Below are 24,164 nucleotides of genomic sequence, written 5' to 3'. Positions count from 1 at the left end.
CGTCTTGAAATACCACATTGGTTAGGGTTATTGTTGGCAGATTATCAGACATTCATTTCAAGATAAAATCTTGAATTAACTGTTCTCTACAGTTATGACAGGTTGGTGGGTGCATGTGTGTTTCATAACCCAGAGCAGAGGTGAGATCACTTACCCGAGATCTGTGCAAGGGATTGTCGAAGTTTGTCCCCTCTGGGGCAAGCAGCAACCAGCCTCCATATATAGGTTTAGCCTGATGGGGGAAGGACAAAAGCAATTACAGATGGCTGACACAAACCCCCAACACTGTGGTTGTTGACGTGTACATTAGATACAGGATCAATAAAAGGGATCATGTTTGCTAAGTCACTCTGAATTAGAGCGCGTATACATTAACTGTTGAGGTCCACACCGAGTGATATAATATTATATGAACAAAACTGCCCTTTTCTATTCATAGAATAGTCCTGTGTTTGATGCTGTGAATACAACTTTAAAAAGATAGCTGGGTTGTGCTTGTCTATGTTAGATAGCTGTGTATGCTGTAGTCAGTCCTACACTGTCTGGCTGCATTCCAGAGCCCCATGCTAACCTGTACTGCCTGGGAAAAAATGAAAACCTTACCCACGTGATTGTTTTCCCTCTGATCCCCTAAGTGGGGGGGGTCAAAGGGTGCAGGGAGCGAGAGGAGAGCAGAGCAGAGCAGAAGCCAAGCTTTTCCGCCATCACTCAAGCTTTGCTGTGAAAATTGTACTTGGTGGTTTTGGTTTAATAACTCCTGCTCTGTACTAGGACATGTTTTCTGGCTGCTTTATGTAACACCACAAACCTGAGCTCTATGAGCTACAACTTGATCTGAAGGGATTGGTATGAGCGTGGGAGAATAACTGCATGAGTTGGATACTTTGGCTGTTTTGTCTGGCTAGCGCTTACACCTAAATACCTAAACAAACAAATTGGCTTATGTAAAGTACTCAGCTATAATTCCATGTCCACGTCTTTCTGCTTGTGGAAAACCATAAACACGGACAGCTCCGTTGTGCGGTCAAGATGTCAACATATTCCTTTCATGAACTCCCAAGTCAGAAGCTCATTCTGTCGAAGTTCACTTGTAATCCACGCTAAGCCTACTTTCTCTCTGATCACCATGTCTTTGCAGGACAGTATGTTGCCTGGATTTGCATGAAGGCATGATCATGGTGCTGGCCAGCAACACTTAGACGTGTCTAGTGAGGGTCTGAAGCACCAGTGACGTGACCCAACCCTGGCACAGCATCGCTAACACACACACACACACACACACACACACACACACACACACACACACACACACACACACACACACACACACACACACACACACACACACACACACACACACACACACACACACACACACACACACACACACACACACACACACACACACACACACACACACACACACACACACACACACACACACACACACACACACACACACACCTGAGTGCTGATATGCTTAAATATTGATACTGGGGCCCTGGTAACCATCTTGGGACACAGCGGGGGTGATCATGGAGAGCAGGATTCCATCTGACAGTTCAGCTTAAGCCTCTACTTATATGACAACACCACCGAGGAGAGAGCAGTCGGGGTGGGGGTCAGATGGATCTGCAGGAATGTTATTTCCCTTCCCTGATGAGAGAGAGAGTGGAGGGTTAAAGTGTGGGGAGGGGGGTGGAGGAGAACGAGACAGAGAGAGAGACAGGGCAAGGTCGGGAACAGAAGGGGCTCATCTCTCCTCACATGGCCAGACGGGGGGGCCCAGTGGCACATTCTCCGGGGACAGAACCGGGAAGGCGGATCTAGGTCAGCTTTTCCCCTTCAACGGTTAAATGCAGTCATTTGTGAGTGCATGTTTGTGTTTGTGAGGGATAGAAGAAAAGAGACAGAGAGAAAAAGAAAGAGAGAGACAAAAGGCAGAGAGAGAGCGACTAATACTGTGTAGTAATGCTCATTTCACAACTCCCCCGTCTCCATCCTAATGACGAGGTAATACTGCACTGAGGGTCTGCAAGGGGGAGGGAAAATACTGAGGGAATGACAAAAGCTTCCACTGAAAATATGTTTGGAATGAGACATACTGAGCAGAAGTATTCTGTCTGCTGCAGCTGGGTTCTGGGCTAACTAGCCCTGCGTCTGACAGCCAAGCTCCTGCTGGGAGTCCAGCCTATTAACTCTGACATGATAACACATACATCAAACATTCTGCAGAGTATGACAACAGGCTAAACCTCAATGTTATTTTTAACCAGGGAGGGAGGAAGATCATCATCATATGATGTGCAATGTTTTGTAATACGCACCCCCCTTCTTTGTTTTTATATAGATCAGCTGCTCTGGAAAACAACCAACACTTTGAGACATCATTTTTGGGGGGCAATTTCTCTTCCCTTCTTTAAGTGTGAGCTTGTGTAAAAGGGAGAGAAAGAGAGAGGGAGAGAGGGAGAGAGGGAGAGAGAGAGAGCGGGGAGGGGGAGAGTGAAAGGACGGCAGAGTCCTTGAATGTGACCAAAGGACCCCCTGCCTTTAAACAACTTAGTAAAGCCGTCTTAGTAACGATAGTGAAAGTCAGCCTAGTTCAGTCTAACCTGATGTACATTTCATGCCTAACATCCCCTGCTAGAGACGGACAGGACTATAAAGGGATGCATGGTCAAGGTTCACCTGGCAGCCAAGAAGCTTCTAATAGTCCTTTGGGGAGTAGAAGCTGAGAAAAATGCTGAGATAGTAAACCTGGGGAAAATCACCTTTGACCCAGGTGTGACACTGACATAATGACACATTCAAGAGTAATGACCGAGTTGAGATAACTGTTGGTATACGCGTGGGCCATATAGCTAATTACACCAAATCATCCGAACCTTTAAACCTGCCAGTTTATATTTGATGATGTCAAGCTCAATAAACTGAATCGTCAGCCATAGGCTCTACATACGTCGAAGATATTAGTCAGCAGAATGATAGGGCGGAATGAAAGAAAAAGTTAATGAAAGAATTAGATGTTAGTTTAGTTTATGCAAGCACAATCGGCAGTATCTAATTACCTGGTTTAAATCCTCGTCGTTCAATAAATGAGATTCTCTTGGTTTAAAACAGTTCTGACATTTACTTTTGTTGAAAATATTGGCTTGGAATTTCCGACAGGGGTTGTCTTTTGAGGACATGGTTGACGGACACAGGTGCCAACAGAAAGGTAAATGACCAGAGTTCCCTTTTCAAACTGCGCAATCCAATTTGTGTGATTTCTGGGTCGCTTTCAACAGCTGTGAAACACTGCTCTATCCACTAGTCCAACATAAAACACATTCAAAAGCCCGATATGGGAGGTCTTGGGGAGAAAAAATGCCCAGAAAACTTTCAAAAGACCACCCCACTATTCCTGAGAGGCTTGGTGAAAGTCTTCCAGTAACGGCATTAAAAACGGATTGTCTTCTTGGCTATCAGTTTAACACACCGAATCTCGTTATAATCGACTAATGCCTACAAGTAACGGGCAAAGGAATTAAGTAATATCAATGATCGTAATCATCTTGCTGCTCGCGAGGTACCTCCCACGGCTCAGCTGGTGGAGCTATTGCAATAACTTTTGGTTCACAGGCTGGTTTACATCGAAGTAGGTAATGTCGATGAGAATCCAAACAATTTACTCGCGTTCCTTGTTGGTTAGTCCTTCATGAACATTTTGGCATCCGAAAAATCAAATACAGGTGACAATTCGGCCGGCCTCTTGCTTTCCGTGGGTCCCGTGAGGTTCCATGGCAGAGGCACGGCACAATCTTAGAGTTGCAGTTTCACCTATATTTCAACCAAGTCCAAGCGGTTTTACGGATTGCATTGCAGCTCAGTTCGTCCGATTGACGCTTGTTGTTCTCTTCAGGGTGAAACTCGCGAATACACTGACCTAACTTTGCAAAACAGTCCTTGGTCATGCCTTTAGAGTGCTACGTCTGTGGCAACATAGTACACAAGCTGCTGGAAACGTTGTTAGGCTGATATTTAGCGAAAAGCCACGGGGAGCCAGTCAGAGGAGAGGAGGTACACAAAACGACAGAGCGAATGACTGCCAGCTTTTTCAACCAATGAGAAAAAGGCGCACGCCTCCTGATGAAACTGCAATAATATGCATCCAATAACAACCATCAGAAACCGCTGCCAATTTGGATCATGATAGGTGGGCAGGCAGTCAAAGGTTTTCCACTAGCAACTGAACAAAAATGATGTGCACGTAATATTATTGAATAAACGTCCCAATGACTAAAGAGGAGACCTATTGCTTTCAAGTTCACTTTCAATACTCATTGTCAAGTGTCTGGTCTGAAGCCTACCTGTTTAATCACATTCAATCGAGCGCCCTCGTGTGGTTATTTGTTTACTTAGGCAGTCAAATAAAATAATGACACACTGTGACGCACCCAAGAGTCATGTCTTTACACTCAGCTTCAACATTCATGTCTATCAATCACGATAATCAATCGTTTTGAAAAACCCTTACGCTCTTGAACCAGCGTCCAACAAGTCTACTGGTGTGTGCAGAATAACTAAGGCGATTTTAGGATCAGCCATCCTATAAACCTTAAAACTTCAATAAGTCAAAGTCATGCACTCTAACCCAGAATCTCTTAAAATGTACCTATCCCCCATCACTAATCAACAGATTCATGGATTAGATTGAATTGTGTTGAGAAGCAACATTTGCATATCTCAGGGTTGAGGATCCACAAGGTTTTATAATTCCCTTCCTCAAACTAGAGTGGTGTCCTGGTATCACTGTTTCATGCTTACTATGAGCAATTTCAAGTATCAAAACGAATTCAATGAGATTGTGACGAGAAAACACTCTAAATCTTGAAAGACTTGAAGTATGACTGTCTTGAAGGTTTTGTGAGGTGAATACAGGCTCAGTGTTCATGTATGCAGGCCTGTGGTTGTCTAGGGTAGTCTGGGGTTTCCTTGACAGAGCCAGGAACCTTTTGAACAATCATGTTGGAGACCACAACACATATATCTCTTTGTCTTTAAAGAATTCCCCTTGACCGTTTCTCAGGGGAAGCATTCTTGTGGTTGCACGAAGCCATGTCAGCCAGTTTGCAGTGTGTTTTATACCGATAAGGTTTTTACAAATTCTTCCAAGTACTGGTTTCCACAAATAAAATGGTGTTCTTTTCCATCCTCTTTTTTAAGAGTAGCTCATTGTAGCCCTGACCCATTTATTGGCCACAAGAGGGCGTGCTTCGTACATGTTCAGATTAGTGTGGCACAATGTGCCCAAAACAAACATAATACTATATTTATGAGATACGCTTCAAGGTAGTCAATATTAGCCATGTACAGCCAGAGACAATACAAAATATTTACGCGATGTTTGTAAGCGTACTTGACTTTGGTTCAACCAAATAATAACCTAAAACCAACGGGTTTTTGGACCCAACGTTGACTCAATGCCAAGAGTGTGTCCCTAGCAACCGACTTATTTGTTGCTATAGAGAAGATGTTTACGGAAAAGGGTCGCCTGTAACTCTAAGTGGTGGAAAAATGGCTAAAGGGGACAAAAAGAAGAAAGTTGAAAAGAACACGCCGGAAATATCTCACAGTAAACTGTTGGTAAATAGCTTTACCACTAGTGATGAATGGGAGCCGCAGATTATTGACCATGAATCCGAACAGGAGTCAGACACCGATCTGATGACAGCGTCATTCTCATCCCCGCCACCGCTCACGGACAAACATCTGGAGAGAAGTGACTATGAATTTCATGAGGTGCAAATTCTTCACAACCTCATAATTCAAAGGTGAGTCGTCGGTCTATCCTATAGACATTTCTAATCGATTAATAAAAACGTGTAAGCTAAAAAAAAAAAAAATTAACAGGTACGAGGGGGAGAAGGATAGAGACCAGTTCCACGGTGAAGGGGTCGCGTACTTTCACGGAGGACACGTTTACAAGGTAGCCTGCTGTAGCCAGCAAACCTGACTGTGACGTTTTCGTTAATGTTCCATCATGAAAACCCTGAACAGAATCCATCATCAAATTAAACAAATTCTCATATCCCAGGGCAGTTTTTCAGAGGGTCTTATGCACGGCCGAGGAACCTACACGTGGGCAGATGGAGTGAAATATGAGGTAGGCTTGACTCACTTTTCCCCCCTTCACCGTAAAGATATAATTCTGAGCTCTTCATCATACTCTCAAAGGGGGAGTTTGCATCCAATGTGCCCCAGGGTCATGGTCTCTACAGCTGGCTGGACAGCAGCTCCTACGAGGGGCAAGTCTTCAATGGCATCCGTCATGGTGTGGGTACCTACACCTGTGCCAGTGCCTCAGTGGTCTACAGAGGCCAATGGCACCACGGCAAGAGACATGGAAAAGTAATTATCTGTACACTGTAATTGAGAATGAAACATTCTTGTATCTAAGTTGATATTGGTAGCTGTTTGGCATGACTTTACAGAGTTCTCTGACCCTAGGCTTGACCATATAATTTACTCAACACAGAAACACATTTATTGCACCTCTAGTGTGATAATGGTCAGCCTAGGTCGGTTTGTTTGTGTAGGCCTAGTGTCTATAAGTCATGTGAGGAGGGGGTTCTCTGCTGGCAAGGAATGTTAGCACCAGTATTTTCAGGATATAATGTTCCATTCTAAATTTCTCCGACACATTGACTGTGTATCTGTGTACCAGGGCACCATATATTATAACCAGGAGTCCTCTTCCTGGTATGAAGGAGACTGGGTCAGTAACAGCAGAGAGGGCTCGGGGCTGAGATGGTGAGATGGACTTCAGCTTTCAAATGTCAAATTCAAAACATATTACACACTAGCCAGCCTACACTTTGCTTCGTTCTTTGCAGTTCATGTGATGTTTCCAAGTATTCTGCATTTCCCAGCAGGCATGAGTAGATGATGCAGGTGTGTGTGTGCTCTCTCTTGGCAGCTACCTGTCAGGAAACACATATGAGGGGCAGTGGAGAAACAACCTTAGACACGGAGAAGGCAGGATGGACTGGCTACAGCTCGGCCAGCGATACAGTGGAACCTGGGAGAATGGTATCCAGGTGGGATGCACCAGTATACCACTGTGCTGTCAGTGAAGCAAATCACTGTAGTGACGTCGGGTAGACACGGGGAGATTTTGGAACTTGGTTATGTTTAAGTGTTAAAAATAAGTTGTGAAATTCATATTAATCTGGGTCACCAGCTCAAACTTCCCTTCAGACTCAGTTGGAAATGATACTAGAAAGCATCTTACATGTGCAGACACACTTTAGTTGGCTGCTTAGCTAGTTGTATTGTATGTGTTGGAGTCAGTTATCTCACATGCTATCCTGCTTGTGTCTCAGCATGGCCAAGGGACGCACACCTGGTTCCTGAAGCGTGTGCATGGCTCCCAGTACCCTCTGAGGAACGAGTACCGGGGGCAGTTTGTTCGGGGTCTGCGTCAGGGAGAGGGCAGCTTTTACTATGCCAGTGGGGCTCTTTACCAGGGCCAGTGGAAGGGCAACAAAAAGCATGGACAGGTGTGACTGAAATCAAACTCACTCAAAGTCACAGGTACAAAGTTAAACGTGACCTTGTTGAATATATCGTCCATAGATCAGATAGGTTCTTCTGTGTTGTACAGGGAAGGTTCATATTCAAGAACGGCCGGGTGTTTGAAGGGGAGTTTGTGGATGATCACATGGCGGAGTTCCCTGCGTTTCGCCTAGATGGCTGCAAGACCCCAGACTTGAGGGGAATCAGAACACACACACCCCTGCCAGAGGATGGTATGACCCAATTTACTTAGCGTAGTTGTACTAAACCTTCAGTTTAACTAGGTTTGCTAAACTGTACCATTTGTTGTCATATGAATGTGCTGTACAATGCACACTGTAAGCTGTGTGTTGCTTGTGTTGGAGGGACCTCCCCTAGGAGGTATCTAGAGCTTGATGGTGGGGATAGTGCCTCTACTGTGCTGGGGCCAGACATGGCTCTGGACATCTCCACCCTACTGGAGAAGTTTCCGGAAAGCCGCAGAGGCATGGAGCTCAAACAGGTACGTCCAGTCGCATGGTCAGAGGAAAACCTTACCCCGTCAGATCTTAAGTCAACACATAACCTGCGTCCACCTGCATGTAGACTTCTTCCTCCTTCGTGTTTCCCCTCCTCTCCACTAGGTGGAGTTTGCGGTGCTGCGGCACATCACGGAGTTGCGCTCCATCTACACCTTCTACAGCAGCTTAGGCCACGCCCCCTCCCCTGACAACACCTTCCTGCTGTCCCGCCTGCAGCTGTGGCGCCTGCTGAAGGACTGCAGCGTGCACCCAGACGCCATCACCCTGGCACAGGTGGACCGCTACATCGCTGGAGGTGAGGCCTGCTGATGAGAGGGTTAGGGCTAGATCGTTTAGATAAGGTCACTGCTTGGGAACAGCATGGCTGGTAATCACATTGCTGGAGGTGAGGCCAAATGATCATAAGGTTACTGTTACATGTCCACTGTTTACCATTCCTCTTGTGCAGTTATTCCCGTGAGGAGTATTGAAGACAAGGGATCCCTCAGCTCTTTCTGTGTTGTGATCTTGTGTTCCAGAGGATGTTTCTGCAGAGGAGGTCCACTTGCCCTTCTCCACCATGCTCCTCAGGAAGTTCCTCAGCAGTGTGGTCGTTCTTGCCTACCATACCTACCACAGGGCCTTGGAGTAAGCCCCGGCCTCGTTTGTTTTGTTTGTTGCTAGAACCATTTCACAAATGAGTTGTGAACTATTTAAAATTTCAAGCACACGTTCCAGGAAATCCATAGATGTTCAGGGTACCCTCAGAGTATGACAAGCCTGTCTCCCTCTGTCCCAGGACCTCTGGGAACACTCCTGTGTTGGTGTCCTGCTTCTCCAAACTGATGAATGAGGACATCATCCCCAACGCAAAGACTGTGAAAGGTATACACACAAAACTCACACCTACACCCACACACACTCACCTAAACATGACCCCTCCCCTCTCAGGCCTCTTGTTCAGCCACCCTGTGCGAGCGGTGGTAGCTGCAAACTACATCCAGAGATGCTGGGAGATCTACCAGGCCTTCTGCAAGCCCAGAGCCACAGCAGACTCCACCATGACGACCAGAGACTTCATATTGATGTTCAAGGTACTGGCTGGCTGGCTGCCACTGGCTTGTTAGGACAGACACGTTCAGGATAGAGATGCCAAATGAGTGTTAGGATACTGTCTTGTATGAGCATATACATGAACAAAGAAAACCAATGTAGTGTCATAGTTTTTAACCATCACACTGCAGACAGAAATTATGACAACATAGGAAGTAACAAAAACTGAGTAGGAAGTCATGTCAGAGACGTACAATAGGAGTATTTGTGTGATACAAATGAACAGACATGGCAAAAGTACACATATCCTTTACTCAAGTAGAAGTACAGATACTCATGTTTAAAGGAGAGGACTTTGTTCAGATTTAAAAAAAGTAAAGTACTGACACCTGAAAAATCTACTTAAGTACAGTAACAAAGTATTTGTACTTTGTTACTTCCCATCTCTGCAAATGAAGTAGTAACCATCTTGTGTTCATGCTTCCACTAGGAACTAGCTCTGTTTGATGCACAGCTGACCACCAGGAGACTGCTGGAGGTCATCTCCACAGACACTCCTGTTGTGTTCCACCAGGAACACTATAACCTGGATCTGGAGGTCAGTCACACTGTCATTCTCTACCTAGGTAGATACCTATGAATCTAACATTTCCAGTATCAATGCCCCCATTCAAACCGTCAGGCAATACTGGGGATGACAAAACATGTAGTATCAGTCAGTTACATTTAACATTTAGCAGACGCTCTTATCCAGAGCGACTTATAGTAAAGTACAGGGACATTCCCCCCGAGACAAGTAAGGTGAAGCGCCTTGCCCAAGGACACAACGTTGTTTTTGGCACAAACCGGCAACCTTCTGAGAAATAGCCCGATTCCCTTACCGCTCAGCCATCTGAATCATCGTCATTCTGTCCAGCCTGGCTCACTTCCAACCTCCAAGCAGATGGTTCCACTACTGATCCACTGTTGTGATCATGTTACTTCTCTTGCCCTCATGCTGAATCCTCTCTACCGTAGATGACCTTCCTGGAGTTCTTCGAGGTGCTCTTGGGCTGTGCCGAGGTCAAAGGTCACCTGGGTGAAGACTGTGGGACAGAGGGGGGGACCGAGGCGGGCCCCCCACCCAACGCCTGGAGGGGCACCCCAGTGGAGGACCCCAGAGAGAATCCCCTGTATGCCCCAAAGAGGCCCTCAACCACGGTCAGCCTCGTGCACCCCCTACCATTCCCTTCTGATGTCCTTGTACGCTAGGGTGCATTCGCTCTTGAAGTGGGATAAGTGATGCAGCAAGGTCTACAGTGCTACAGAAAAAAACACTTTGTCAATACATTTGCTGTTCCTTCCAGGCTGGAGCTCTTGTGAATCATTCCAACCCCAACACCTCCCCATCCAGCCCAAAGTCAACCGAGGTGGGTCACACAGCGAGGGCACGGCTCCCTCCCAGAAGCCAGCCTAGCGTTTCTTCTGCTGCTAGAGGCTGTTTGTTTTTTCCTGAAGGTGGAGAAGTCCAAGGAGGTCCTGCAGACGGCCACTCCTGAGGGTCTGGAGCCCAGGCACAGTCCCAGGCCTGAAGGCAAGCTCAGATCTGAGACCGGAGGTTTGTTCTCTACCCCTCGCTACAGCCTTTCTACATGTCTGGACCATATCGCCTGCCTCTCCTACCGCCTCACATCCTGTTAAGGGGTTTCACAGGTCTCAGGATGTAACCAACATTGTGGTGGAATGTTTCGCAACCTCATACTGTGGCTGGTTGTGTGTGTGTTTGTAGAGCTAGCCGGTGGCTCTGCAACTCTTTCGTCGGTCACTGAGAGGAGAGACGAGGGTTCTAGTGGTGCTGCAGGGCTCAGCCCTGGGTCGGGTATAGAGACCAACCTATCCTCCCGCCCTCCTCATCCCAACAGTACAGGTCATCTGCCTGTCTCCACAGACACATCCATGATCTTAGTATCTCAGCGTTATTTCACTCACATGTCTGACGGTGATGTCATCCCTCCAGAGCCAAGTGAGGACAGGGGGGCAGCAGGGGTGGTTGCCGGGGGCGAGGACCCGGGGAGGGGGAGCTGGAAGCCTGGGTCCAGAGAACCCACCAGTTCTTCAGCCAGGTGTTTTACCCGGCGTACGATCGCAGCCTGCTGCTGAACAGGGAGGTGCAGGAGCACCGGCTACGACAGGCCGCTTGTGCTCGCATCAACCTGGCCAAGGCTAAGGAGCGGGCCCGGTAAGCACATGCCCTGGCAGGCTAGTGACCTTTCTAGGGATGCTGGAATGTGTGACCGTTTGAGAGCAAGAAAACCTGTTGTAGCATAACAAGTCACAAGTGTACCTCTACTGCCCCAGGCTGAGGGAGGTGTGGGAGGCCGAGGAGGAGAGACGGCGGGAGGAGGAAGAGGATGAGGAGGCAGAGAGAGACGGCGTGGAGGAGGAGCCTAACCCCTCGCCTCAAGCTACCCCCGTGGCCTCCGCAACTTCAGTAGCGGTCATGAAACAGTCTCCGGCCGCCGCCGGGACCAAGAAGAAGAAGAAATAGACCCCCAGCATGATCCTGGTGCTGTACTCTGCACAGGGAGGGCTGTGACTGCTCTCCTATGGAAGTACTGCTTATCCACTGTCTCCAGACAGCTACACATGTTGTAGCTCAACATGCATGTTAACAAGGAACTCTGCTTTGTGATAGCTGGATCAGTGTTGTTGTTAGAAGCTATAAACGAAAATACGTCTTTAAAGTGAAATAAATCTTTAAAGTGAATTGAATAATTATAAATGTCAAAGGAGATCTTTGTTTGAAAACTTTATTTACAGAACTATTGTATCTATTGAACCATAACACTCTGTACTTCTGGCCTTTATCAAGCTCAGTAAAAAATCGAATTTCTTTAAAAGGGATACATATAAAACCAGCATTATTTCCAAAGTACTTTCCCACTGGTGAAAATGAAGAAAATCCACAAAACAGGTCTCAAAGAAGAGCTGAAAAACAACTGATTATCAGCACAACAAGTAACATCTAAAATGTTGAAAAAGACATAAGAATGCAAGACAGGAAAAAAAACGATGTAACCAGAAGAATACGTTAAAAAAATAAAATAGCGGGATGACTGAACTAGATAGAAAATAATTACATCAGTGATTTGACAGGGCCACTACTTTCCTGTACCAAAGGCCTATGTAGCCAACAGGTTGTGGAACCAAAAGCACAGGTAGCTCATCTGTCACTGGGAGGAGTGAAGACCATGAGGTCACTGGGACAAACCGACTGGCGGATCCTCTCCCTGGGGTCGGGGCTGAAGAACAACAGGTGCTCCGCTGCCTGGAAGGGGGAGGTGCAGACAGGTGAGGGGGTGTACACGGCCTTCAGGTAAGACAAACGATAGGAGCAAGTTGAAACATAAAAATATGAAAACACATTGTTCCAGCTACATTCGACAAAAGGGTTAGGGTGAAAACGAAAAGCAGGGAAATTAACCTGTGGTGTCCGCGGGGTGAAGGTTTGTGCGATGCGAGGGAAGGCTGTGATTGGAGTGAGAGAGATATAGACACCACTGTGAACACATCAAACCAGCTAAACCACCCAATGAAAAGAAACTATTATGCTTAGTTTCACCATCACCAAAGTCCTAGTGCATAGATAGTTGTGGGTTTAACACACTTCTGTGCCTGGCACATAACTTATAAGTACAATAAGCCCAGCTCTGCCACACACACACACACACACACACACACACACACACACACACACACACACACACACACACACACACACACACACACACACCTATGGGGGTGACTCCATCCTGAGAGTGATCTCCAGGCTGATCTCCAGGCTGATCTCCAGGACTGTCCATCTCAACGTCCACCGTGGGAGAAGAGATCTCTGAGCCGGGCGCAGCCTGGGGCGAGAGACTGGGCCTGGAGGCTGGTTGGAGATAGCGCTCAAAGTCCAACTGTGGAACACCCTGCTGCAAAAAATATATAATATAGAATAAGTTGTCTGAATGATGTGTTGTGTCCTGTATACCATGGATTTGGGGCCTCATTCACAATCTTGCAGTGACCCCCCGGTCAGAAACGCATGCCAATGTTCATCTTTCAGACCAGTGAATCTTTATAGACCAAGTGTGGTGCTGTACTCCCAACTGGAACAGACTAGACTAGTCAAAGACCTACCTCAGAGATGGAGTCGTCGTGCAGGGGACTGGGAGGAAGAAAGGAAAGAACAAACGGTTCAGTCAAAGCTCTTCTCCAAAACTCAAATCATTTTTAGGCGTTTGGTGTTGTGGTCCTATGAGATGGAGAGATTGATCCAGAAATAAGTACTGTCTCCTACCTGCCACAGACACCAGGACTGCTGAGTAGGGCTGGAGAGGAGATCTGGACGGCAGGGGGGGAGGAGGACATTGGGCTGGGAGAGGAGAGGGGGAGGAGGCTGGACTCCACCCTGGCTGGGGTGTGAGGTGAGCAGGGGGAGAGGCTGAAGCTCAGAGCGGGGCTGTTGGTTGGGGAGGAGGGGGGTGAGTCGGCTTTGTGGCTGGGGGGAGAGAGGGGGAGGTTGGGGGGAGAGAGTGGCAGACTGGGGTACAGGCTGGTGATGAGGGGCACGCTGCTATCACAGGCCTCTGGTGATGCTGCTCTTCCCTGGCGTGCAGGGGTGGACGGGACAGGGCCGTCTGATTCCTGGGGCTCTACGGCCTGCACTGACTGGCTGAGGATTTGGGGTGGAACATCAACGGCCAGCTGTGATTGGCCAATGTGCTCAGATGCCTCGGTATTCACCTTGGATTGGTTGCAAGCAATGTGATCTTGCATACGTCCAGACTCTGGTTGGTCAGGAACAACCTCGTCCTGATTGTTGGGAGGAGCCTCTATGACAGGTGAGAAGCAGAGAGATCCTCTGGCTGGATCGTGGACACTGGACTGTGGGGTGCAGGCCTGGGGTCTGGGGGTGCAGGCCTGGGGTCTGGGGGTGCAGGCCTGGGGTCTGGGGGTGCAGGCCTGGGGTCTGGGGGTGCAGGCCTGGGGTCTGGGGGTGCAGGCCTGGGGTCTGGGGGTGTGGGCTAGGGTGAGTTTGAGGCAGGCAGGGGTGCGTGCTGGGGTGCAGCGGGGAGGGAGGGCCAGAGGGGAGGCAGTGCAGGAGGATCGTGTCCTGCCGGGTGTGGATAGGCTGGAGCCCTGGCAGGGGGAGGGCTGGGGTAGCACAGCACCAATCAGACGTGACGACCTGCGTACGGGACCTGGTCAGAGTCAAATAAGCAAACGTCAACACACTTCTTCTTGACAAGCTTGGATAGGAACTTTAAAATAGCCTAAAGCCCCAGAATAACAACTTCCTTTCTCTAGCACCTCCTCCCCACAGTGGTCCCTCAAAATTCTCCATTCCCGCCATCCATCACCTCTTACCAGTGAGTTTGGCTGGGCTCTCCACCTGGAAGAAGCCTCCATTGAACACCAGCGTCTCAGGAGCCTGGTCCTGGCGGTCCGGAGGCTCCAGGGCAGGGTGGTCCTCAGCGCTGGCTGTGGGCTCGGCCTGGGCTGCCTTCTCAGCCTCAGCAGCCTGCTGTCTGGCCTTCATCGCAGCCTTGATGGCGGCCAGGCGAGACTTGGCCGCCGCGTTGGGCCCCGGGCCGGCGTTGGGCTTAGAGGGCGCCGATGGAGGCGGCTTCTGATTGTGTGTGTGTGTGTGTGTGTGTGGGGGGGGGGGGGGGGGGGGGAAGAGAGAGACGCGCGTTAAGGAAACTGACGTTTACCTCAGCAGTTTGTGCTTTCAGCATGAAGACATAAGTGCTCCTTTAGAAGAGCGGCTAGCCTTTGTCTCACCTTGACCATCTTCTTCTGTCTGGGCGGGGGCTTGTGCTCCTCCTGCCAGCCTCGAGACTCCGCCTCTGACAGAGCACCGAACTTCCTGTTTACATCCTCCACCTGGGAGCGAGGACAAAAGGAGGAAGACGACAGAGAAAAAGATGACATTTCATCCGTGTCGGCTCATCTCCCTTCACCTCCAGGACCCGGAGAGGAGCCTGTGACAGAGATGAGGAGCCCACCTGGTAGTAGACCATGTCCCAGAAGCCCTGCAGGTCGGTGCAGGTGGTGATCTTCTCCCCACGGCTCAGCTCACAGTCATCCACCAGGCCCCGGAACTGCCCGAACCTCTCCTTCATCAGGAGACGAGCCTGGCCTATGACCGTACGCATGCCATCCCGCACTGGAGAGAGGGACGAGAGAGGGTTACACACACACACACACACACAGAAGGAGAGAAGAAAGGGGCTTCACGTGCCAATTGGTAAATGAAAGAAGGAAGCTGTGAGAGAGAGACTCACTCTCTTCAGGGATGGAGGTGTCGTCCACTCTCTTTTCCCACTGTTCACACTGCCCAAACAGTCGGTCTGTCTCACTGACCATAGCTGACCTGGAACACACACACACACACAAAGTGCAATCGTTTTTAAGTTTCACAGTGTAAATTTAAAGTTGTCAAGTTGAACTTGCATCCAGCATTGTGTAACAAAGGATGAACAGTCACATGGTTCTGTGGCCCACTGACAACCCTCACGCTCCCTCACCTGAAGTATGCCACGTTGTGCTGGGGCTCCTGGGGGCTGGCTGGAGCCGGGGGGGCCAGGGCGGGAGAGGGACGAGGCGGGGGGCGCAGAGGCGACTTGGGGGCAGCAGGAGCGCTGAGCTCAGCCTCTGGATCCGGGTTGTCAAGAGAGAAGAGGGGTACCGGTGGGTAAGAGAAGGTGCAACTGAGGGAGGGAGGGAGGGAGGAAAAGAAAAAGTCAGGTGACGAGGAATGTGAGAAGTGAATGAAGATGGCCACCGTGCTAGTCCAACACACACACACACACACCTGGGGGCCAGGAAGGCTTCAGCAGAGCGGGGTGTGAGAGGCATGGGCTGGAAGGTGGACAGGCCTACTGGAGGCTGGAACACAAAGTCCTGGGGGGCGAAGGAGGACAGGGGAGGAGTTGGGGCCTTGGTAGGGACAGGGTTTGGGGCTGGGGCGCTTGTTCCTGAGTCCTGCTCCATCTCCTCCTCTGCACTGGCTCTGAGGCTGGGGGGGCAAACAGCCTCCGGCACGTCACGAGACTGGGCCATCGGAGAAACATGTGTTCAATACGAAGCCCATCAAACGGTTGTAATATCACATTCATTCGCTTAGAAGGCTGAAACAAAACAAAACCCACAATAGTAGCCTATGAATTTACTGTCAGGAGTATGTCACGTGGTTAAGGCTCACCTTCAAAGTGTTCCTCCCTCTGCCAGCAGGGGGCACTGCAGAGAGCTGTATGTTTGATCTGTTCCTGAGGGCTCTGGCACCTACACAAAAATAAAATATATATGTTTTAGTGACGCGGTTTTACTACAAATGGCTGAATATCTTACTTGCAAACATGTTTTAAGTTCTGCAGCTAAAAGCCCAGTCAACAGGGATTTTGGCTACTGTGGAGAGATTCTTAGCACCTGCAGCCGGCTCCTTTTCAGCCTGAGGCCTGGTGGAGGACCTGGTAATGGGGACTCTTGGAACCGGTTCAACTGGAGGACGGACAGATTAAACGGATAAATATGTTGACATACAGCATACATGTACATACATAGAAAGGGGCAGCAAGATAAATACAGGCCAGGAAGGCAACAATTAGAGATTCAGGAAGCATTACAGTCGACTGAGGTTATAGGGACTTTGAGGTGACGGTGAGTTGTGGTGAGTGAGAGGTATGCAGTTGTGATTGGAGGGCACGTGTTTGACGGAGGTACCTATGGCAACCCTGGTCCTGCTGGCAGGAGGGGCTGGAGGGGGTTTGAGAGCTGCTGTTCTGCTTCTTGTTAACCTCCCAGCCGGCTCAACTACAGGAACACAGGGGTTAGAGGTCAGACTGATGCACGACAGTGACAAGTCTTACTATGAAGACAATAATGGTTAAATGATGCTATCCAGAGCTGATCCATAATCAGGCAGGACAGAAAACCAACCTTTCTTTGCAGTAGCAGTGGGGCCTGTGTTTTTCTGTGTGAGAGGCAGAGTTTCATATATTAATTGTCAGGCGCACAGAACAACACAAGGTCAGACTGGGCACTAAAATTCTTGGCACAAGACAACGCAAAGCAACCTAGCATAACATAACATAAGTACTAGGGGAGCATAGATTACATCTGAGATTGCCAAAATAAAATAAAAAATATATTAAACCTATAGGTTTATTATATTGCATCTAGACCTCAATACACATAATGACCTATGCTAACCTTATAGACCTAAACTAACTTAAGACCTATACTAACCTTATAGACCTAAACTAACTTAAGACCTATACTAACCTTATAGACCTAAACTAACTTAAGACCTATACTAACCTTATAGACCTAAACTAACTTAAGACCTATGCTAACCTTATAGACCTAAACTAACTTAAGACCTATACTAACCTTTTAGACCTAAACTAACTTAAGACCTATACTAACCTTATAGACCTAAACTAACTTAAGACCTATACTGACCTAAAACAAGAGGAGCCTAAAACAGAGAGGAGGTTTTACTACAGCAAGGTCGTCATCGTTTTACTGAGACAAAAACGACACCACAGGGAAATTAAGTCTGGGGACAGGACTACCGTGTATGCTTGTTGATGTGGCTATGTGCGTGTGCACTGAACTGAAGGAAAATAAAACATTTAGTTGATTTGCAGCTCATTCTTACCTTGGTTCTGCTGGTGGCTGCTGAAACCGGGGGCAGAGGGCAAAAGAGCTGAGAGGCCTGCTGGTGGTAGAGGCCCACCTTAAACACACCCTTCCTCTCCCTCTCTCTTTTCTCCTTCTCCTTTTGTAATTCTTTTGCCTCTTTGTAGCGGGCAAGCATCTTCATACGTTCTTCACCTGCCGAGTCTAAGACGGAGAATACAAAATTAAAAACAAGTCTGTTCTAACGCCACTGTGGTGAATGTGTTACTGTAACTACAATAGACAATGCCTTCACTATTCTACTCACTTTTCAATTGTTTTATATTCGGTGCTTTATCCTTAACGGTGGATTGGTTCGCCATGACAGACGTCTCCAATGAAGAGCAGTCGTGCTCGGGAAGCTTGTCCAGCTGCCTCCTGGAGTTTAGGGCCCGGTCGCGGTTCTCCTTTTGGGTTTGGGACCGTCTCCTGGACACCTTTAGCCTTAACATGTCAACACTGTTGTCCCGCTGACGGAGCCTGGCAAACCGAGACTCCATCCTGCTGAAGATACTGTACGTTAACGTTCACCAGCTTGATGAAGTGGTTTCCTGGTTCTTTGTATATATATATATATATATATATATATTCTTTGTACAACAACGGAATTACTTGAGACATATCGTATGAAACAACGTGTGTGTAATTAGTTTCAGAAAACGAAATATTACAAAACATAACAACATGTCTAATCGTAATCGATGCATGAACGTTTGGCAATCTGGCTAGCAAGCTAGGCTCTTTAGAAGACGAGCAAGATGTAGCAGAGTCTAGATGCTGCAAATGTTTTTTAGGTTTTGGTTTTAACGTTTTAAGTCTCAGCCTACCTTTTAAAATGACAGAAAAACGAATATGCTACAAAAACCCGACTAATTTACAACGGTTAGACTAATTCAGATCTTTGCTGAGAGTCCCTCGCTAGCTATGACTAAAAAGCAACAAAAAACAAACATGGCGGGGTAGGTTTGAAAAGTCTGCTACGTGATTGTGATTGGCCGATAGTTGCATTTCCGTCTTTGAACGTTAGCCAATGAAAGCCATTATTTTCATTTCTTGGCTCTTTGTATTAGCCACTGAAAGGAAGGTCTTTGCTCTATTAAATGTCATTATTGAAACATTAGTACACATAACACTCTTGTTTGTATGAGTCTTGTCTTTAAATGGCTCCGGTATTCTCTTAACAGGAAGAATACGTAATATTACAGTATTATAAAATATCATTATAAATGACCAATTATTACATGTAAAAACAAAGCTATACAAGATAAAACCAAACGTTTAAGAACCAACATTTTATTCATCTTGACCGTATAAAAAACAACATCCCTTTTTGTATTTTATTGTAGACAGATCAAATCGTCATTAGCCTACAGCAGCAACTTCAGCCTACTCGCGTTTTATCTCGCGAATTCTGCAGCAGGCATGCAAAACAGTAAATCACGACATAACAGAAATTCCGTCTGAAATCTCATCGCATGGCACCAAAGTGATTGTTTATCACATTGACTAGTCTAAAGCTTAAGTACTTGTTAATATCTTACAAAATGTTAATAATACAAAATTGGGTAGGCCTACAGGCTTGACAGCATTAAAACCAACCAGTTATCACATCCTAAAGGAAAGGTATGAACCAAAAACCTGCATTGGTTTGTTTTAGAATACCATCATAATTTCCAGGGATGTGATACTAACTCTGAATGAAAGGTATGCTCCCTGTTTTGAAATGTTGACCTCAAAAATCATGGCAACATCAATTAAAGGATATTTAGTGTGCAAGATGAGAACATGACCAGCTCTTTGATAAGTACAACCAGCTGACTAACAGCTGCTGAAGGGTGACTCAGAAAACGTTTAGGTTTGATATGAGAAGAATAATCTACAGTATTAGGAAGCGGTGTTAAGAAAACATTATTCATCTTTTCAAAGGCACAACAGTGAGACGAGGATTACATTTCTAAGGTGTGTGTTTCTCATGTAATTCCTGTTTGGAGCCATCTGAAACTAGCATGCCATGAGAAAGTAAATTGAAAAAAACTCAAACACAGGGTGAGGTATACTGGCACATAGATGGGAATAATATATCCCTGGCAGATACAATAATTCAGAACATTTACAACATCTGAGGCGAAATCCTGACAACTACCAAAAGCATTAGGAGCTGTTGACAGAGGGAGATCGAGCCAACTCTTCCTCTCCCTCGTCGGGGTCTTCTTCTCCCTGTACCAGTGGTTCTTGGTCGCTGGGTCCACTGGTGAGTGGGGATGGGTCCCCAGATCTCTTGGTGGTCTTATTCAGAGTTCCACCCTGGATAAACAAGACAAGGACATTTACTACTGGAGCAGACCTGCAGCCCTAGGCTATGAACAGCATAGTAAACAGTCAGTTGAAACAGTTCTGTTCTCTGACCTGGCGGTGGTCCACGATGTTGAGAAGCACAGAGGTGACGATGCAGGCAATGGTGTTAGCCAGCATGAAGATCATCATCCTCTGCCAACGCCACAAAGGAATCTTAGCATCGCTGAACACACAGGGGAAAACAGTGTCAACACACAACACATTACCAATAATACAGCAGGCTAACAATTATCATTAGGAGGTAATATAACTTCAAATTACTTTAGTAGAGGTCTTAAGGTTGACTGTATGTTTACCTAGACTTGGTGCCCAAAATCTGCCCGACGACAAGATTAGACACACCAATACCAATCATCTGTACTGAAGTGGCAAGCCCCATAGCTGTCCCCAGAGTTGCCTGAGGGACCACCAGGGGAATAGAGGGCCACATACTTGCCTAATGGGGGGAAAAAAGGAATGAATCAAATGAATACATAAAATGAGTCAATGCATTACAAAGAAATGCACGCAATGTGTACAGTGGTGCCCATCAGAGGACACAGGTGATGTGGTGTGTATAGGTAGATGGACCCACAGCAGCGAAGGAGTAGGTGACTCCGAGCCAGATGGTGGAGACGAGGGGCGGGACGAAGGTGAAGGCCAGGAGACCAAACACAGGCAGTGTGAGGACAGCACACAACAAAGCAAAGACCCCACGCAAGCCCACGCAGTCCTGTGTGCACAACACAACGGAACAACAACATCGTAACGCAACTTCGACAACGTTAAGATCTTTGCGGATAAAATTGAGTTGTATTCAAAGGAGCCTGTGACAAGTGGAAACATGGTTGGGGAATTTGTAGCTGGTCTTGTGTTGTGACAGCATAGCGGTGACTTACGATGAGAATGCCCACGCTGGCTGACAGGATTAGGGAGCTGTCATAAACGGCACCGGCGATGTAGGCAGCCTCCTTCTGACTGTAGCCACTGTATTTATCTTGAATGAACTTACTGTGGAAGTCAGGAGGACGTACACAACAACAGAAGCCTATTAGCAAGTTTATAGTTAACTCCACACGTGTATCTGTGGGTGGGAATGTTGAGCCAACAAACAACCTTTGGTTGTGTGAACAATGTCTGAGCATGGCTCCATGGACACACACCACAACACAAGCCTATTAGCAAGTTCAAAGTTAACTCCACACATACCTGTGTGTGAGAATGTTGAGCCACTGTATGTTCACACAACCAAATGTTGTCAATGTCTGAGTGTGTCTCCATACCTGGCATCAGCGATGAAGGGGAAGATCCCATTGTAGAAGAACATGATGGTGAGAACCAGCAGCCAGTAGCGGAGAGACAGGAGCTTTACATCCTGCACCCTCTACAGAGAACACACAAAGTCCAACAGAACTGCCAATCTCCAGTGAAGTACACATGTATTCATATTGGAATCAGGCCATTGAGCAGGGGTCTGCCACTCACCACTTTGCGTGACTCTTCCTGGATGGCCCCGTCCAGTCCCAACTGCTTCATGCCTACCTTGTCCAGGATGCTGACGGTGATGGCCGAAAGGAAACCCAGGACACACAGGAAAGCACCTAGACACAAACACACACAGAATAGGATGAAACCCTTTGAACCGTAATCACACAACATATAAATACTCTCTCAGATCAAATTCACACCGACACAGCACACATCTATCTTAACCATTTGAACTTTACAGATAGCTACACTGAGGATTTTTGTCCCATCTCCTATCAACACTATCAACACACAGGTTAACTGCAAATTAAAAAGACACACTTTCTATGGAGAAATGTGTTAATTGTAGAGCCGAATCTATGGATATCGTACCTCCCCATAAGGTCCACTGCATGCCGTACTGCGCTTCAAACTTCTGGGTCAGGAAGAAGTTAAGAACGGACCCCAGGCGTGAAAAGGCCAGCGTCAGACCGAAGGCCAGGGCCAACTCCTTCCCCCGGAACCAGAAGGCCGTGATGCGGTTCTGGACAACTGACACAGAGCACGCAGAGACGGACGTGAGTAGGTGAGGTCACATTCAAATGAATCAAATGAGATTATCCGATCCGCATGACAAGCTTTTTATGATGAAAGCTACGGTCGATCCCTCACATTCACACTCTGATATCACAACGGATTGTGAGACAACGTTTCCTGGTAGCTTCCAGCGCAGTGCTGGCAGTGTAGCAGAGACAGCGATGTGGTCTTACTGGTGAGTGATCCGTTCCCTGAGCCGAACAGCAGTCTTCCAGTGAGCATGAGGGGCAGCAGGTATTCTGTCCCTTTGAAGTGAGAGCCCAGAGCAAAGATGGCAGAGCCCAGCACACACAGGAAGGAGAACAGAAAGACCCCAACTGCAGAGGGATGAAGAGAGAGAGAGAGAGATAGGTAGGTAGAGAGACAGAGATAGGTAGAGAGAGAGATAGGTAGAGAGAGAGAGAGAGAGAGAGAGACAGAGATAGGTAGAGAGAGAGAAAGAGATAGGTAGAGAGAGAGAAAGAGATAGATAGGTAGACAGAGAGAGAGAGATAGGTAGAGAGAGAGAGATAGGTAGAGAGAGAGAGAGAGAGAGAGAGAGAGAGAGATACGTAGAGAGAGAGAGATAGGTAGAGAGAGAGATAGGTAGAGAGAGAGAGAGAGAGATAGGTAGATAGTTTGTGTGTGAGAGAGAGGTGAGGGGGGGGTCGTGGGTTACATCAATACACTGCAAACAAAGGCAAGATAAGTTATTTGTGGTTTTGATTAGTAGATGAATCTCTGTGGAGGAAAATGGACTCACAGCGGTTTCCCAGCTTGTCAATCAGGAACCCTGCCATGATCACCACCACTGCATTCCTGTCCAAATTACAAAAACAAGGCTATGATACACAGAACAACTACACAGAGAGTACAGCATGCCACCTAGCAAACGTGCGGGAAATTTGTACTTCTTGAGTCAAAATCAAACACATTTTAACATTTCATTTCAAAGTCTTTACACAAACACTGTGATATTCACAAGGCCTCTTCGTGTGTCTGTAGTGCTGCTGGACGTACTCACGTCCATGCATAGATTGCATACAGCAGGTTGTACTCCTGAGGGGTCATCCCCAGTCCTTCGACACAGTCCACTGTGCCATTGATCACTGTGGTATTACTACACGTCAAGTTCTGGGTAATAAATAAAAGGGAAATAAATGGACTTTTGCAATAAAAACCCAAGCTTTATCGAGCAAGGTGACCGCAGTGTCTCAACGTTTACGGAGGTTAAACATAATATAGTTAATAAGGTTTAGTCTACTATAAGAAAGGAATGTTCGTGTCATGGAAGGAAAGCAAGTGCATGTTTATATTATATGAATACATCCTAAATGGGCAGTTTAATATTTCATTGTTTCTTACCCCTTGGAACTGGTCCTGCAGTACACTGGGGATGTCGAAGCAAAAGTACGACCCGAACGTGAGGAGACAGTTGAAAAACAAAACCACAAAGCGATAGTACGCTGGAAATAAAGGCACATAGGAATGGTTAACACATTGAGACAGTTGTGATTCATTCTAATACGGTCAAGTACAAAATATGTTTAATTGATGGTTAGTCAAAACGTCAATAGTATAGCCAGAAAATTTGAAACTTTCGTTGAAAAAAGTAGTAGGATAGCTACACATTTAACCTGCTCATGCAAAAATGATGAATTTGCAGTTCAAAGGGAACAGACTGCATCTGGATTTGGTGACAACAAATGCCTTGTTTGAGTAGCCTATGAAATACACAAAATATGAAGCAATTTGTTACCTTTTTCAGCAGGCTGGGCCATGGCGAAAAGAGCACGAAAGCCGCTTGTTAAAGGTTCATTTAGTTGTTTTGTTTACATGAGTCAATACCGCTGTTGCTTATTCAGCCCTACCCAGGCTGTGCACGGAGATACACATAACTATGCTAATCCAAATCATTATGTAAAAGAAGTGTGGCCAGCACACATGTTTTGTAAATCGCTGGTC

The 24,164-nt window shown here is 47.0% G+C and overlaps 4 protein-coding genes across 12 annotated transcripts in view; 1 reads left to right on the top strand and 3 right to left on the bottom strand.

The window, feature by feature from the left end:
* mpripa (myosin phosphatase Rho interacting protein a) overlaps window positions 1–4,019 on the bottom strand; it is a 45,634-nt gene extending 41,615 nt beyond the window's left edge. For all 5 annotated transcript variants that reach the window (XM_084669865.1, XM_084669864.1, XM_084669866.1 and 2 more), the window contains exons 1-2: window positions 3,069–4,019; window positions 155–232 (exon numbers count right to left, since the gene is read on the bottom strand). In XM_084669865.1, coding sequence (XP_084525991.1) covers window positions 155–232; window positions 3,069–3,188 — 198 coding nt within the window. In that variant the 5' untranslated portion in view covers window positions 3,189–4,019. The remainder of the gene's footprint in view (window positions 1–154; window positions 233–3,068) is intronic.
* Window positions 4,020–5,372: 1,353 nt separating this feature from the next.
* On the top strand, window positions 5,373–11,838 carry rsph10b (radial spoke head 10 homolog B). Its single transcript, XM_084670776.1, is given in 21 exon segments — window positions 5,373–5,813; window positions 5,893–5,968; window positions 6,077–6,145; window positions 6,217–6,390; window positions 6,707–6,792; window positions 6,959–7,079; window positions 7,365–7,541; window positions 7,646–7,790; window positions 7,923–8,059; window positions 8,181–8,373; window positions 8,597–8,705; window positions 8,857–8,942; window positions 9,009–9,151; window positions 9,601–9,708; window positions 10,128–10,310; window positions 10,457–10,519; window positions 10,608–10,707; window positions 10,879–11,016; window positions 11,107–11,114; window positions 11,117–11,328; window positions 11,448–11,838. Coding segments are annotated over 21 exon segments (2,775 nt in total). The 5' UTR covers window positions 5,373–5,556; the 3' UTR covers window positions 11,638–11,838.
* A 47-nt stretch (window positions 11,839–11,885) lies between these two features.
* Window positions 11,886–18,790, bottom strand: dlgap5 (discs, large (Drosophila) homolog-associated protein 5). 5 transcript variants are annotated; one of them, XM_084670773.1, is made up of 18 exons: window positions 18,650–18,790; window positions 18,091–18,335; window positions 17,803–17,987; window positions 17,079–17,112; window positions 16,863–16,952; window positions 16,569–16,640; window positions 16,345–16,424; window positions 15,955–16,193; window positions 15,668–15,850; window positions 15,425–15,513; window positions 15,146–15,306; window positions 14,922–15,023; window positions 14,505–14,766; window positions 13,435–14,338; window positions 13,275–13,302; window positions 12,883–13,066; window positions 12,574–12,617; window positions 11,886–12,417 (listed from the first exon to the last, which is right to left on the bottom strand). In XM_084670773.1, the coding sequence occupies exons 2-18, from the start codon at window positions 18,320–18,322 to the stop codon at window positions 12,313–12,315; spliced, it is 2,994 nt and encodes a 997-aa protein (XP_084526899.1). In that variant the 5' UTR covers window positions 18,323–18,335; window positions 18,650–18,790; the 3' UTR covers window positions 11,886–12,312. The 5 variants fall into 5 exon arrangements, with proteins under 5 accessions (XP_084526899.1, XP_084526898.1, XP_084526897.1 ...); XM_084670772.1 differs by having other exon boundaries at window positions 18,091–18,326; XM_084670771.1 differs by having other exon boundaries at window positions 18,091–18,323.
* A 309-nt stretch (window positions 18,791–19,099) lies between these two features.
* Window positions 19,100–24,135, bottom strand: mfsd1l (major facilitator superfamily domain containing 1-like). The gene is made up of 13 exons (XM_084671007.1): window positions 23,959–24,135; window positions 23,565–23,665; window positions 23,224–23,333; window positions 22,963–23,018; window positions 22,394–22,537; window positions 22,017–22,175; window positions 21,642–21,757; window positions 21,440–21,540; window positions 21,056–21,167; window positions 20,752–20,889; window positions 20,474–20,613; window positions 20,229–20,340; window positions 19,100–20,126 (listed from the first exon to the last, which is right to left on the bottom strand). Exons 1-13 carry the CDS (start codon window positions 23,978–23,980, stop codon window positions 19,974–19,976), a joined length of 1,464 nt encoding a protein of 487 aa, XP_084527133.1. The 5' UTR covers window positions 23,981–24,135; the 3' UTR covers window positions 19,100–19,973.
* Between the last annotated feature and the right edge of the window lie 29 nt (window positions 24,136–24,164).

This window comes from Hypomesus nipponensis, chromosome 13, assembly GCF_054491055.1.
Source record: "Hypomesus nipponensis isolate SF chromosome 13, ASM5449105v1, whole genome shotgun sequence".
Lineage (NCBI taxonomy): Eukaryota > Metazoa > Chordata > Actinopteri > Osmeriformes > Osmeridae > Hypomesus > Hypomesus nipponensis.
Note: the sequence above shows the minus strand (reverse complement) of the source record. Positions and strands in the feature narration are given on the sequence as shown.